Source organism: Pleurodeles waltl, chromosome 11 (assembly GCF_031143425.1).
Source record: "Pleurodeles waltl isolate 20211129_DDA chromosome 11, aPleWal1.hap1.20221129, whole genome shotgun sequence".
NCBI lineage: Eukaryota > Metazoa > Chordata > Amphibia > Caudata > Salamandridae > Pleurodeles > Pleurodeles waltl.
Window position 1 is genome coordinate 81,188,756 of NC_090450.1, and position 16,027 is coordinate 81,204,782.

The window sequence follows — 16,027 nt, forward strand, 5'->3', positions numbered from 1 at the left end:
GCCCGCCTAGTAATGAAGAGAAAGCTAGAAGCACTCCAGCTCGGCTCCTAGGGCTCTCATAGCCCGCCCTACCCTTGCATCCGCTTAATTTGTAAATTAAGAGGTGCCGGTGCTCAAAGCCCCTCTCTTAAACAAGAGGCTGCTATGATTAAATCTGCCAGCACTCAATACTGAGGCAGCGTAACCCTTAAGCCATCTCAGACCTCTTCAATTCATTTACGGCCCCCCTGATTTCAACTCATCCTGCAACTTTCTGCTTTCTCCCTTTATGATGCTTTTTAGTTTTTCCTTCTTCCGTCCTTCACATCTGTGCCTTTTGCTCGCAACAAATGCTTGAGGCATAAGAATAAGCCCCGGCCCTCACAAATAAGTGCCGGTGCTCAGCACCGGAAACAACCAGCACAAATTAAGCACTGATCCACACCTATGGGCAGGGCAGTGACATCACGCAAAATGATGAGGCTCCCCTGCAGAATGTGATGAGGGGCCCCGGAGTCTCCCATATCTCACAGATATACATGTGCCTAGGGCTGAATGGCGTCCCCAGAATGTTTGGGGGCCCTTTAAACTGTTGGGGACCCCCACTGCGGTGGCTTCAAGTCCTGCCTTACCCCCTTCTGCAGAGCCTTGGTAACACTATCACTGTCAACGAAGCAAGGCGCGCTCCACAGTGGTGAAACTACACAAGAGCATCTGCAGCAATTGCATTGACCAACTGAGCTTTCATAACGAAAATAGGGTGCACTCCCACAGATTACTTTACCTTGCATTTATTTGTCATTTAAGGTGTGTGCGTTACATTTTATAGGCAAAAGTCCTACAAAATTGTTTCACAATATTACGATCTCTTCTGCCAGTTCCTGAACCCTCCCCATACTCACTCATCTGCTATTGCCTTTGCATTCAGCTTCCCAGGTCCCGTAGGAAGATACCTACTTAACCTGGACGAGATCGTCCAAGTTGAAGCATGCAAAATAGGATGATCAAATCTGTGTTCTCTCGACCGATCCCAGGCCCTGTGGGCTGCACCGTCCTCATCCAGGGCCCCTCAGTTGTTGCGCCTGTTACTCAACTCCTGCTATGTCAACAGACCGGCTAATAACCTTTGGTTTTTTAGTGATGTTTGTAAAATGTGTTTCCATTACCTTGCATTACCTGGACTGCTGAAACTCGGCAAACAGAAGGTCTGAGCCTTGTCCGCCCCGGTGACGTTGTGTATAAATACAAGTGTACATGGTCAGTGCAGAGCTCTGCTGTTCACACCTTCAGGAACCGGGGTCCTCAGCAGCCATGAAGTGGTCAGCACTGCTCCTGCTCTGCTTTCAGGTCTTCTCCAGTGGAGCCGACCACCACCAGCCCATCCATGATGCCAGCTGCAATGACCCAAAAGTATTTGACGCAGTGGACCTGGCGCTGAAAAAGTACAACGCGGGCAGAAAAGAAGGGAACCAGTTTGCCCTGCGTAGGATCACAGAAGCTGGCACCACAGTAAGAGCTCAGTTTTAGCTTTAAGGAAAGAGCAGTGAAGCTATTGTAAGTGTAGCAGATGCAATTACACACCCGGGCATAGAGGTTTAGGAGGATCACTGCAGCCCAAATATGGCTGCCTTTTACCAACCACTCCAGGGGAAAGAGGGGGGACGATTTCCTCGCTTGTGTTAGGGAGCCTGGCACTCATATTAAACCACTGCAAGAAAATCTACATGTGTAAATACACTTTTAGTGGTTGGGGTGGAGCCTAATTTACACAAGTGTAAAGTTACTACTGATAACTTTTCACACAGCGGTGGATGTCTCCACCACAGGGGCAGAGATCTCCCTATAGTAAAGTACAGCAAAACGTAAAAAGTAAAAAAAAAAAAGTTTATTATGCTTTGAAGAAAAAAGTGCAAATATTTTTATGATAAATCTTATTGTACACTGAAGCTCTAGTCCATATTTCTTTTAAATGTAGACCAAAATAAAAAAGTCCCCAGCGGTATTAACTTAACCTTGCATTGTATATTTAACTAATTTAAATTAAACTTTTATCGAAAGAGCTATGGACAAAAGTACCCACCAAAAGTAAAATGTTTATATTTATTAATTATATATTAAATTTACCAAACGCTATGCCTAGAATTAGCTTACATTCATTTATTTTAAAAAATAAATCTACATTAATTTAAATTAAAAAAGGGTTATTAAAATGCTTTAAAATAAAATAAAATGTAATTATGGGTGCGTGTGTCTGCACACATGTGTGTAAGATTAAATTATATCTATATAAATATTTGAAAAGTCAAAATAAATTAATTTACTTTAACTTCATTTCCTCAAGGGCTCTGTTTGAAATCCCTACCGCCATGGTTTTGTTTGGGACAGTGTTGCAGTGCCCTGACTGGTCATGTATGTGCTGGACTTACTGCAGGTCTGAGATGAAGTACATTTATGACTATTCTGGGTTCTTTTAGGCTGCTAGGGTGACTGGCATATGGCTTACTCTTTTGTGGCGAGGTGCATGTCTCTGCCTAAACCCCTTTTTAATCCTCACTAAAAGCCTCCCTGCTCTTCCCTTGACCCCTCCCGTTTTGTAGTAAGCATACCACATTTTCCAGCCACTACCACAGGCCCTCCACATTTACTACTAAAACACAGGCGTACTTGTGCAGAGGTCTGTGCATTCAGGGTGGACAGCTAAGCACATAAAAAGTTAGGAGAGGAGGAGCCCTCCAGCGTAGGTAAGTGAAAGACATTTAGTAGTATGAATACTAATATAGTAGTAATAATAAGAGTACTACAAACTGAAGTTTGTGAATGGACTCCTGAGTTTTGCTTTCTCTTGAGTGACACAGTAATTTGAAGGCTGCACAAGGAAGCAAAGGTTGATGCCTCCACAGAAAGCATGAGAAATGCAAAATGGGAAATAGCATTCAAACAGACTCAAGAATGTCAAAGAGGTTTAGCTGTAGTTTGAGACTAGCCTGAAATATTTGAGACCATACAAATGCAATTAAAGTCCTACATAAATGGAGGGAATGCATTATTTGGGTTAAGGAAAACGCCTACATTGGAAGTGCAGTTAGGACATTACGTAGCAAGGGTGTGATGGGCTCTAATGAAAGCCCCCAAAAAAGGGCCCGATGTTGGGTAACAGGAATAATTGAGGGGCAGTGGATCCTCAGCCATGGGCACCGGCTGCACTAATGATATGTACTCTCTAATTTAAGGCCTGAGCCACAATCTTCACTTTGTAGTAAAACATACCACAAAATGAATGCAAATCACAAACTATGTGGTATGTTTGTGGCTCCTCACTCCCTATACTTTTGTGTGCAGAGTTCTCTGCCCTGACTGGGGATCCTCCGGGTGTGGAGAACTCCGCACACAAAAATATAGGGAGTGCAGAGTTGTAAAACTCTACACGTAGTTTGTGCATTCCGAAAAGTAGCCTACTTGCTACCTAGTGTAAATTTACCTTTGTGAATCAGGCCTTTGGAGTTTTGCAGTATACCCACACACACCATAAAATATGATGGAGGCAGGAGTAAATGTACCATTCATTAGCACTATCCCTTGTCTGATGCCAAGCAACACTGCCCGATGCAAAGTGCCACCAATGGCAGCATGGATTTAATTTTTTTGGGCTGAAAAGTGAAGGGCTCGTCAAAAAACAACTTTGCTTTGCATAATATCTGATCCCTGTTAAATTGGCGAACATTAGTATAATGGGACAGGAACAATGCAAATTCCCCTAGGATTCAACACAAAGCCAGATTCACTAAAACTGAACCAAATTAGTGGAGGTGCAAACAGTGGGCACAAGGAAAATAGCATGATAGTCCAACAAATAGTACACGTTGGGGCATATTCCTTGCGCCACCTTTGCGTCATTTTTTTTATGCTAATGTGGCCCAATGAGGCAAAAATCCCTGTGCCATATTTACAAAGTGGCCTGCGCCAGGCATAATGTGTGCAAAAGGGGCGAAAAATGTCACAAAGAAATCTAAAAGATTTATTTGCGTCATGTTTTTCTGCACTTGCAATGCCTGCTCAGAGCAGGCGTTAAAAGGAGGCACACTATTGATTGCAATGGGCCTCAATGAGCTTTGCAGGATTAGCATCAAATTTTTTTACTATCGTCAAAAATTCTGATGCTCGTCCACTAACTGCTGCCAGGGTGAGATAGAGGGGCGCAAGAAAAGTGGCGCTGCACAGTGTGCTGCGCCACTTTTGTTAAATATGCCCCTTTATTTCAGTAAAATTGCATACATTACATGATTTACCATGAACAGTTGTCCGTGCATGGAAATTTGTGTTGGAGGGGATCACTTGTTTCCAAATCTGATTCTAAACACCACTTTCACATCTTGGAGATATGGTGCTACGATTAGCAGACACAAAAACGAATGTTTTGCAGTAGACTCATTGTTACACATCTCTTTGTAAATACGATGCTGCACAATTTTGTATCCTTCACGCTTTGATGTTCTGCAGAATATTACAAATCACCACCTTTTAAGAATGTTAGTACATCTGCACCTTATTCTCAGTGCTTAATTTGTGCATGTTGTTCCCGGTGCTGAACACCAGCACTTATTTTTGAGGGCTGGCGCTTATTTTTATGCCTCAAGCATTTCCTGCGAGCAAAATACACATATGGAAAAGACCGAGGAAGAGAAAAACCTATCACAAAGGGCCTCTTTCATCTATTTCCAGCCACTCCTTGCCCCTTCAGATTAATCTTGCAGCTTTCTGCTTTCTCCTTTTGTGACATGTTTTCCTTTTTCTCTTCCTCCGTCTTTCCCATGTATGTCTTTTGCTCACAGTATATGCTTGAGGCAGGAAAATAAGTGCTGGCCCTCAAATGTAAGTGCCAGTGCCCCGCACCAGACACCACCGGCTCAAATTAAGCACTGGGCGGCAGCATCACAAGCATTTGTAATCTGCTTTGGTGGAGAGCGGAAAGTCTCACTGGGCAGCGCTGGGCTCTAGGGCCCGCCTCCTCTTCTTAGTTCCCTACACTCTAGATGTCTGATCAGGCCCTGCCCATTCTCCAAAGGTCGCTTCTTCAAGGCACCGCCCCCTCTCACACTGTAAAACTAATTTCAGTGTTGAGAGTCCTGTGTCAGAGCATGCAGGTGTGATTGCCCAGGGGAACTGAGAAGTTATACGCACTTTCTCATGACACTTGTTGCAGTTTAGGAACAGGGATGGGACGGACTGAGAACAATACCCGCAGTATGTTGACTGACTGGTATGTATGTAGAGCTATTATTTAGCTGCACCCTGCCACTGAACCAGTAACAAAGCCCCCGCAGTGCGTGACCCCCCCTCCCACCCCACCGTCCGAGCCTCAGGGGTCGGCCCCCTCAGCTCAGGATCCTGCAGTGAGAGCACCTGAGTGATTTCGGAGGGGGATCCTCCTGGTACGGCGGGGGTTGGGTGGCGGGGGGGGGGGGGGGGGGTCTTGTAGGGGGGGTTCAAATTTTGTTAGGTAACTGCACTGAACTTTTTCCCAAATATGCGCTTGAATATTAAGCCACCAAACACGAGTTCCTATCTCATTCAGTGACTGACACCCACAGATTCACAAACATCATGCTTCTTCTCATCAACACGTTCACACATGGGCCTCTTTTTACATCCCAACTCTGCCGCTGGTAACCAAGACCACTGAAATTATGCGATTCTACGACGGCAGCATTTTCTACATAATTATGGATCTGACGCATTTGCCACATAATCCATTATCTGCCGCATAATTTGCAGATAAGCCTATGACTTTATGTGCTGCATTGTTAATCTGTATACTGTTCCTGAAAAGTAATCAAGAATGGGAACATGGGTTTTAAAACTTCTCAGCAGATTCAACTGGACCAGGCAGGACATGATCCCTACCGTAAATATGCGGTTTGACAAAATCCCAGATAGAGTTCTTACCACCAAGGTCTCCCTAAAAAGTGTGGCTTTCATTTTAAGAAGCCTCACAGCCACCTGACAATTTGTACCAACACATTCGCTAGGGAGACCTTAGGGAGAGTACTAGAAGCTGTTTTAATTGTAATACCACTTATCAATTACATACTTACTGTCTGCTAGAGTAGATGGAGTATGGAGCTATATAAAAATGTTTACTAAGAAAATGGAATGTAGCGCCACCAACTGGTCATTTTAGAATAACAAATGCATGAAGTTTGAGTTTTTTAAAGGGATTTGCCATTATGCTATGATGTGTCCAAATTACACTCTGATCGGCCTGTTTCTCTCCCCAGGGCGTGCACGGCAGCGAACACTATCATGTGACATATGAGATCATTGAAAGCACATGTGCGGCTCAGGACGGACACGTGTGGCAAGATTGCCAGCTCAAACCTCGTGCAGAAGCGGTATGCTTGGGGTTTACCTATTGGAGTTTTTAATCGCCGTATAAAAACCTCGGTTTACTTTGCAGAAGAAAATATTTCAAGAGTATGACATAGTTGCATTTTTTCTTTGCCTCCATCAGTGCTAAACATGTGGGCTTTGAACTATCGCAACACACCATTCGCATAGGAAAGGGCAATAAGATTGGCTGTTGGAAGCCATTTTGATCATTTGTGTAGTTTCACCCAAATACTCAGTTTGGGCTGAAAAAATATCCTTTAGGGAGCAGTAGAAGAGATGGATTGCAAGCTGTGCGTAATTGCACCTATGTTCAAGATATTACCCATTCTCCCCTCCTCCCCTTCCCGGTCCTTAGCACATGAGGTGGCCCCGCCTCCTCCAGGCAGTTTCTCTCCCAGGTATTTAATAAATAACTAAGCGAACACTTCTATTTCTATTTAACACTCCTCCCTTCCCTGTATAAATTACCTCCCCCTCTCTCTCCTCCCGCTTGTTTTCGACTCCTACAGCACGTTTCTTAGTAAGGTAAGTTTTTTTTTTAAATGTATTCTTTTATTGAACTTTCTATAACAAACAGAACCAGCCCAGCACCATAGGGTGGCCAAAGCTTATTTCTTACATATACAGTAACTGCAGCCTGAAACCAATAGATGCATCAGCATATCATGTAACAAGTAATTGGAGCAGGCTACCCCAAAAATTAGCCAAACGAATCAGTCTGCTACAGACATCCAGCAGGTCCGCTGAACAATATACTAACATAAAATTAAAAATACAATCTAAAATATAGACCGAGAGCTATATAACATAAGCCAACAATAGACAAGAAGAGAGAAAGAAGAAGCAGAAAAGAAAGGGGGAACACAGGAGCCAAATGCAGTCACCTATTCACCAGTATATCTACAAAAGATAAAGGATGCCATGGACAGGAGTCTAACCTTCTATTCCCATAGTAAGGTAAGTATTTCTTTCTCACTCTGCGCACCCACTTACTCGACCTTTTTGGAGTAATTTACACGTTACATTAGGATGGGGCAATGCATTGGAATTGTTTGTAAATAATCAAAAAGTTGCGACTTTGTGGGTGTTCCCAACATTCCATATGGCTGGCTCTCTACGCCTCCAAAAGGAACGCTTATTTTCCCACCCTTTTCTTAAACATACAATAGCAGAGAATCTGTTGTGGTTGAATATATAACAAATCATGATTCTATGAATAAGGTTTTTGGAAATGTAAACATAATTTAGGGGCATATATATACTTGTTTTGCGCCAAATTTGCATCTTTTTTTAAAACGCAAATTCAGTGCAAAACTAACTCCATAGTTATACTTTGGTGCTAGACCCCTCTAGTGCCAAAGTTATGGAGTTAAAGTAATTTTTGGGATGTAGAAACCTACTTTGCGTCAATGAGATGCAAAGTAGGCGTTCCTGTGCAAAAAATTACTCTATGGCCTTAGAGCCATATTTATCCCCTGTGCTAAAATCACGCACCAGGGGGGGGGGGAGGAAGGGTCAAATAATGGTGCAAAGCTTGCTTTGCACCATTATTTAACATCTGGGTCAGAGCAGGCGTTAGGGGACGTGTGGGCCTATTTCCATGGTGGAACAACATGGAATAAACCCAGAGGTGCCCTCCCCAGGCCCCAGGGACACCCCCACCCACACCAGAGGGACAGCAGAGGACGGAGGACCCCATCCTAGATAAGTATAGGTAAGGACAGGGAAGTATTTTTTTTGAAGTGCCATCGGGCCCCTGAAATGGGCCCCCCTACATGGCACTGGGTACAGGGGTACAGGTACCCCTGTGCTGACCATTGGATTGGTGGGCATGACTCCTGTCTTTACTAAGACAGGAGTCATGTGGTATGGATGGTTTTGCGTCAGAAAATGACGCTAGGCTGGTTAGAGTCATTATTTTTAAACTCAAACCTGCCTAACGTCATTTTTTGGTGCAAAACCCCCTTCTTCCATACCGCCAGCCCCACTAAGCTAACGTCATTTTTTTAATGCTAGCCTACCCTCTGCACCGGCTTGCACCATTCCATGCCCGGTTGGTACTCAGAAATGGTGCAAGCTGGTGCTAAACCTTTTGGTGCAAAACTGCGTTAGTGCAGTTTTGCACCAAAAAGTATAAATCAGGGCCTTAATTTCTTCTTACCATGTGTTACACCTACCATCAGAAAACCTGGTCCTTGCAGAGTAAACATTAGTTCGATGCCTTTCATCATCAACCACAAATAAACACAATGACCCACTGCGAAGGGTTTTGACAGCAATACTGCCAATATCTTGTATGATTGGTGTTTATTATTGAGCTCCAATGTGAAGTTGTTATCTTCTAATCTGTATCACCCAATGGAAACGCTCAGTATGTTGTTTGTTAATATTGTTTGCGGTGGTGTTCATAGTCTTAGACCTTCCATTGCAGAACTCTGTGGAAGTCAGACATAAATCAATCAACCAGAAAGAGCTATTTGTAACTCTTGTTTGAAAATCACTGCTGTGTTGTAAATATTTTTGTGTATTTTTAGGCCATTGGCGTATGCCACGCTGAAGTTCACATCAGCAGCACAGAGAAGCCCGGCAATGTTATTAGTCAGGAATGCAGCATTACCCCAAGTAGGTAACTCTTGATGCCAATGATATGTTTGCATTATAGTAACCTACCAATATTGTGTTTAAAAAGAACAAATGGCTGCAGAATGCAAGCAACCCTAAAGGTATCACTCACCGTTCGTCTGTTCCAGTCAGAGAAAAAGGGTACTCTCATATTTGAAGCAAATAAAATAATTGTATTTTTTAAAGTGAATCCCAGATGTGCAAGTGCTCACCTACACAGATATGAATGAGTGGATGAGAAACAAACACACAATCCAACAAGCTTCCCACCTCCACGGGCTTTGTCATGTACGTTTTTGTGTACGTATTCCATTGTATACGTACAGCATAAGGCTTGTAAAACCTCAAGCTAGCTGTAAAGCATCTGCCTGCCATATATGTTAGAGTATAGCAAGGGTAAAAGTAAGAGTGAGACTTACGTTTGGTAGGTCTGGTAAGACTCGATGTAATGTGTCATGTATGTGGGCATTTAACCTATGTATTTATGGGTGAGAAGTAGAGTTTACGTTTTTCCAAGTTGCCTCGGGGCTTGTAACTTTGGGTATGATTTTTAAAACTATGGGTATATATGCTTATCGTGTGGCTCATCTCACATAAAAAAATGATTTTAATATCGTTTTCTATCACTCATGGCAACTGATGAGACGGCTGCGTGTTGGCAATGCCCACTGATAGCTCCCGTTGGAAGTTCTGGGGCTGCCAGACAGAATCTGCAGTCCTGACAGTCTGTGTGGAGTCCTGGCAGTGTGAGTGGGCCAGTATCCAAAATCAACAGAGTGTGTCCCACCAGCCCAAAACCCACCAAAGGAGATCATCAGCTGGCCAGTTCCTAAACAGAAGTGTTTCTCAGATCCCACCGCATCATGCCCACTCATACCAAATGTCAGTACTGTCCCTGACATGCTCCTAATTACCACTGCCCTCTTGCCCCTTTAGCACTTCCAAGGATGTCCTCCACATCACCTTCTGGGGATTAGGGGAGGATGCAGCTTTAGAATTTCCGTTTCCTTTGCCAAGATGTCCTGCTCAAGGAAATATAAAGGATTTTGCCACAAATGCGTAAGATCTGGAAATGGGTCAAAACTGAAGCACTATTCTGAGGCAAAGTTTGTCTCTTATGCTAACTATGCATGCATGGTAAACACTTGTACCTCAGCGGAGATAAGCTTTGGACTGAAAGAGTTTGTAAGATATATATTGAGATGGAATTCCAGATCATAGGGATGCATAACAGAAGAAGGCTCGTTATCTAGTCTCCTCCATCATAGTTTTTTGACTTGAGGCGGGCGATGATGCAGCAGTGGGTGTTATGTATACCAAGCAAGACCTAGGTGGAATGGTGTGTTGGAGCTCAGAGCACTAAAAGTGATGCAGTAGACCTTGAGCCTGGGTGTGATCCATTTTTACATCTTCCATGGTGGTTAGGGTGTCTGGGATGCTGGCATGGCAAGCAAATATTTTGCCTCCTTCGAAGTGTGTATGGCATATTGCTCCATTGGATGGTGTGATGATGAGGTCTGGAAGGAATTCCTTGAAGCAGGAACAGCTAGTGCTTTGCTGGTTGTGTCTTCTAAGTGACGTGTGTCTTGAAGTAAAAGGAGTTAACAGTCTAAAAGGCAAACCAGACTCCACCACGTGACTATCTAGAGGTCCAGCCTTTTAACCGTAGCTCTAATATTGCTTTTCAGTACAATTGTGCCACTTGACAGTTATGGCCAGCCTGTGAAAGAATGGATTAGTGAACTTAGCACTTACAGAGCTCTGCAGCCTCAAACGGTACCCTGAAATCTAGCATAAGGGATGTTATATGATGAGCTTGATCAGATGCTGTAAATAGCCACATCTTTAACTATTTCCAAAACTGAAGGGGGCTGCTCTGTTGTCTAAGGGTCAACGGTAGAGTAGGTAACAGAGCAGAAAAGAATTGAAAATGGTGAGATGCCATTGAAAATGTAAAACATGGTGAAAAGGCGAGTCCATGACCATTCAAGATGTGATGACATGTAGTCATGCACTTGAATGCACTTCAAGGTGACCCATTTTTGAATGGGGAGCCGGTGCAGGTTGACAAGTCAATGAGCATTAGATTCAGTATTATTCAGGCTCAAAAAAGTCTTGTCGCAGCATTTTGCCCTATCAGCAGCTGTGACATCATTTGTTTGGGATTGTCCAAATACACCGACTTACTCTAGTCCAGCTGAAATTTCAAAATGGCATGAGTAACAGCCTTCCAGAAACCCAACGGCAGAAAAGGGAGGATATTTCTATGTGCATTAAAAAGTCATGAAAATGTAGTGGAGCAAAGTTTCTGGATGGTGAGACTTCAAAGAAAGTTCTATGAAAGATCACTCCTGTGGGTGAGTTTTCTGTAAATGGAAGCCACATGTAAAATAAATCCTCTATTTACAGAGAACCTAAGCCACACAACATTTATTGCAAATAAGGGAGCTTGGACAAGACATACTAAGAGATTTTGCAGGTGCAAATCCTGCAGTTTGCAAAATCACAGGGTTTACATTCCCCCAAAATTCCCTTTTCTATTGTATTAAGCCCATTTTGCGATTTGAAAAAGTTTTTCCGGTTTGAAAAATGGGGTTACAGACCCACATCAAATCACAGTGTGAATGGGCGTGTGGGGACCATTTGGTTGGTGTGTGTCAGTGGTTTGTGACTGTAGTTCCTTTAAGGAACTTGGACTGCTCTAAAAACTTTTCCATTGTGCAAGGCACTCACAGAGATGGTAGTCTTCGACCCCTTGAAGACCATCATAAATTCTATTGCAGCTAATCACAGGCTGTCCCACTGTAGTGATCTGCCTAATGATTAATACATAGGAAGGTTGTTTTGTGACCCCGTGTGATCCTTTAATTTATGAACAAACCAACTTGTTAGAACATAGGCTGCTGTGCAAAAGAAAACCACTGGTGGCAGAAATCTGTGAGCAATTTTCAAACGCTTTTTGTTACCATTATATTTGTGCATCTGGCACATAGTGCCTCAGGCCCAGAAAATCGTGGTGCCTGATTGGGGTATTTGTGACATCGATTCACATAACGCTTAAGGTCCTCACTTACAGTTTAGATGAAAGGAAAGATCCTCCAATTCCAGGAGAAAACTGTCAATAGGTAGTAGAATCCACCAACTGATTTTCTTCTAAAGTACTGTCTCTATGGTGGAGAACATGCACCTGGGGAACCTTGAGTTTCCTCCAGGAATTGGAAATTTGTCAGTTCCCCGCAAACTGTAAATTAAGCTCTCAGTTGCCACGTTAAACAATTCAAAATGTTAACTACACAAGAAAACACTGTATTAGTGGACGTACTGTCTAAAGAGGAGGCTAGATTTAATTGCATAACTGTATTTGTGTTGTGGCTAAATTCTAGCTTTAACATTGTTTTTTCTAACAAGACGTCCTCTATTTTTTACTCAAGAATTGTGCCGTGGATGTCCATTACCCATATGGAGTGATGATGCTCGCCTGCAACCGATCACAATGCATGCCATTCACAAATTCAATTATGAATCCAATGATAGACACTACTACAAACTGGAAAGCATCAGTAAAGCCACCAGACAGGTGGGTTTTTGAGATGTGAACTTCTGCCTTTTGATTATTTGCATCACTTAGGTAACAGTTTGTGACTATGTTCTGTGTTAACGAAAGCAACTTCAGGTATGTCATGTTGAGTTAAAGAGATTGTGGCATGAGTAAATCCATGCCTGGAGAACTCACTGGATAATTGGACAGTACAGATGATAAGACTCTTCTCATCTCAAGTTCCAAAACGGTGGAATTATGGCTGTTTGTATGACCTAACGTGTAGCTCAACATATTCAGTTTTTTCTCTTTGCTCAGAGGTGGGTTTCTCTGACGTAAGTCTCACTTTACCACAGTTCAACCCAGAGTTCTACCCAACCTTTAAGTCCACTTGCTAGTAAGGGGATGTCTTGAGTTTTCTAAAGGGTGTTCAGCTTCTGATTTAGATGAATCATGATTTGAGAGAATATATGCAAAACAAAAGAGGCTGCACTAGTGTGTTCTTCTGTCTAATCCGGGAATTCAGAAATTGATGTCTAGCATTTATTATTAGCAGAGCAGAAGATATCTGTCAGCATTCCTTCCTTGTTTACCATTGATGAAAGTGCCCTACATTCTGAGTGGGAGTTAGAACTTCAGGCTGTTTCAGCAGATGCTCCTTCATGAAGTTGATCTGGGATTCATGTTAAGTTCCTAAGCAGGATCAGACAGTTCAGGGGACATATCAGTGAGAACCTTTGATGAATCCTAGTCAATCAATCAATCAACAATCTATACAGCGTGTCAAATCACCCATGAGGGTCTCAAGGCACTGAAAAATCAAGGAGAAGACAGGAGCAAGAGGGATGCAGTATCATTAAGAGAGCTGAGCCTTGGACTTTGTCATTGGGGTTGCACTGCAGCGTCCTTTAGGTAGGTGCTGGGAGGAGGGTGGGGCACTGTGAGGCGGTAGGCAGAGCTGGCGGGATGTAGGAAAAAAGGAGCGGCATGCAGGAGGGGCAAGGGAAAAGCAAGGAGAAAGCAGTGAAAACAAAGAAAAGTAGGTAGAAGGCACCCCAAAAATGGGGGAAAAAAAGGCAAAAGCAGTGAAAACAAAGGATAAACAAGGAGAAAGCACACAAAAAATAACTGAAAAAAACAAGGAGAAAGCAGTAAAAATGTTGGAAAAGCAAGGATAACACACACACAAAATGGGGGTACAGCAAGGAGAAATCAGTGCGAAGGAGGGAAAAGCTAGGAAAAGACACTCAAAAAACAAGGGAGAAAGCACGTTGTGTGTCATAACAGATTATAGCAGGAGACATTTAATTGTGGTAAGTACATCAGGGGTGCATTTACTTTGCGTCATTGATAAGTGGAATAGTTTCCTATCTCTCTATAAAAAACATATATATGTACTCAGTTCAGCTACAGTGTTGAAAGTTTCAGGGTGATTCATTAAGTTGGGCTGAGAAAAAAGGGCATGGGGGTCCCAAAATGCATTTTCCACATGCAATTTCCCATAGGGATTTTAAACACAACTACTGCCCGAACCGCTGGACTGAATTCAACCAAATTTGGCAGAAAGCTAGCTCTTGGTCCAGAAAGCACCTTGTTCAGTAGTTCTGGAGATACTAAAGGAAAAAGGAAATGTAGATATCTAAGGACACAGATCCTCCACGGTGGGAACATTGTAATGCAACAGGAGGAGGGTGCTGCCAGCCTAACAGCAGGATCCCCCCCCCTCAGCTCATATGACCTCCGAACTCATTATGAGGCTCATAGTCTTTAATAAACAACAAGAGGAAAATCTGGCTAGATTCATAGAAAGAGGGTAACATGAACAAGTGTTAATAGAAACTAAAACGAAGATGAATAAAGTCACTAGGTATGTGTTACTATGTTCTAAAGCAGGGTCACCACAGAGCAATAAGCGCGATTTATCACCACTTTATCACCCGTCGCACAGCCGCAACACTGCCGGAGCCGGCTCCCGTGTTGCCGCTGAGATCCCTGCTGGGCCGGCCGGCAGAAACCAGGTTTCCGCCGGCCGGCCCAGTGGGGATCTCAAAATAGACCCAGCGGGAGTGTGCCGCATTGGCGGCTGTCCGGCGGTTTCAACTTGGCGGGTCGCGGTTGCCGCCTGCCAAAGTTAAAATGAGGGCCTATATTCTCTAAAAATAAATTTATCTAGAAACAGAGGGCCTGATTTAGATCTCGGTGGAGGTAATACTGCGACGGAAATCCCATCTGCCGTTGGATATAATTGGATCATAATACGACAGACAGGATATGCGTCCCGTTTGTGATGGACTATTCCCCTCCACCGAGATCTAACTCAGGCCCAGAGTTATGGTTTTATCTCAAACGTATAAAACCACTGAAGTTTGCACATTATAGTTATTGAAGAACAAAACACACCATGACTAGCAATGCTCACCATGTTGATTTTCTGATAAATATTTTTGTGCTTCTGTACCATGGTGAGTTGGTATTTTGAGCATGGGAGATGCTGCGAGTTATGGCTTGTGCTATGTACATTGATAACCATAACTGGGTAACTGCAGTAGTTATATATATATTCACTGAAAAAAACAAAGGTGATAGGATTAGAGGGACTTTATAGTTAGGTCCTGAAAATACATTCACAAAACCATAGAAATTCAGTTGTTATAGTTAGAATTATTTGAGGCAACTATTACTCGTGCCCTAACATAACTATAACTCACGTCCTCATCATGCACAGTTTTCTCATCAATAATTTTATTGCAAATATTGCAGTGATAATATCAATGATGTCATAGAAGATGTCATGAATGATGAAATATGTGGGGTAATTAGCTGTGCATGGAGAGGGCACAAGTTATAGTTACCCTAAGGCACAAATTATGGCTGCTTTCTATTTCTTTCTGTATTTCTATGGTTTTGTGTGTTTAAATTCAGAACCCAACTATAACGTCTCAGTGACTTTTGCTTTTTTTCAGTGAATTTTGTAAGGTTTTCTAAATGCTAATTCCTAACTATAACATCCCTACATCCTTTTAGTTTTCGGTGAATTTCTAGTTTTTTTTAAATGCAAAAGGGGGATTGGTGCAAGGCCCTGCATCCAATCCCCCAAGTGCTGCCAAACCACACCGTACATTTCCTTTGGCTTTGCGCAATGGCGAGTAGAGCACTAAACCCCTGCATGCATCCAGTCCCATGTTGTACGGGGCCTTCGGCCATGCATGGTGGGGCGGTTGGCTTCAGGACTTTGGCTGTAGCCAAGCCCTGCACCCATCCCCCCTTGCACTGCCAACCCCATGCAGTGCACAACGTGTGTCTGTTTTTTCCCATTCACCTCTGAATCCACTGATCCATCACAGATTTACACTGGGGGTCATGCTGAGCCCCGCAGTGGAGCTGCAGTTTGGCCCAAAAAAAATTAGGAGCAATTTTATGGTCATAAGGGGTCCCTCAGGGGATAGAGTTATCCTGACCCTTTAACTCAATTTTAACTTTTATTTTCCCTCCCTGCAACAA

At 43.1% G+C, this 16,027-nt stretch overlaps 1 protein-coding gene across 2 annotated transcripts in view; it reads left to right on the forward strand.

Moving 5' to 3' along the window:
* The first annotated feature begins 1,198 nt into the window (after nucleotides 1-1,198).
* The window catches only part of LOC138265425 (uncharacterized), a 226,152-nt gene continuing 211,323 nt past the window's right edge, over nucleotides 1,199-16,027 (forward strand). For both annotated transcript variants that reach the window (XM_069213123.1, XM_069213122.1), the window contains exons 1-4: nucleotides 1,199-1,488; nucleotides 6,255-6,368; nucleotides 8,901-8,988; nucleotides 12,420-12,565. In XM_069213123.1, coding sequence (XP_069069224.1) covers nucleotides 1,234-1,488; nucleotides 6,255-6,368; nucleotides 8,901-8,988; nucleotides 12,420-12,565 — 603 coding nt within the window. In that variant the 5' untranslated portion in view covers nucleotides 1,199-1,233. The remainder of the gene's footprint in view (nucleotides 1,489-6,254; nucleotides 6,369-8,900; nucleotides 8,989-12,419; nucleotides 12,566-16,027) is intronic.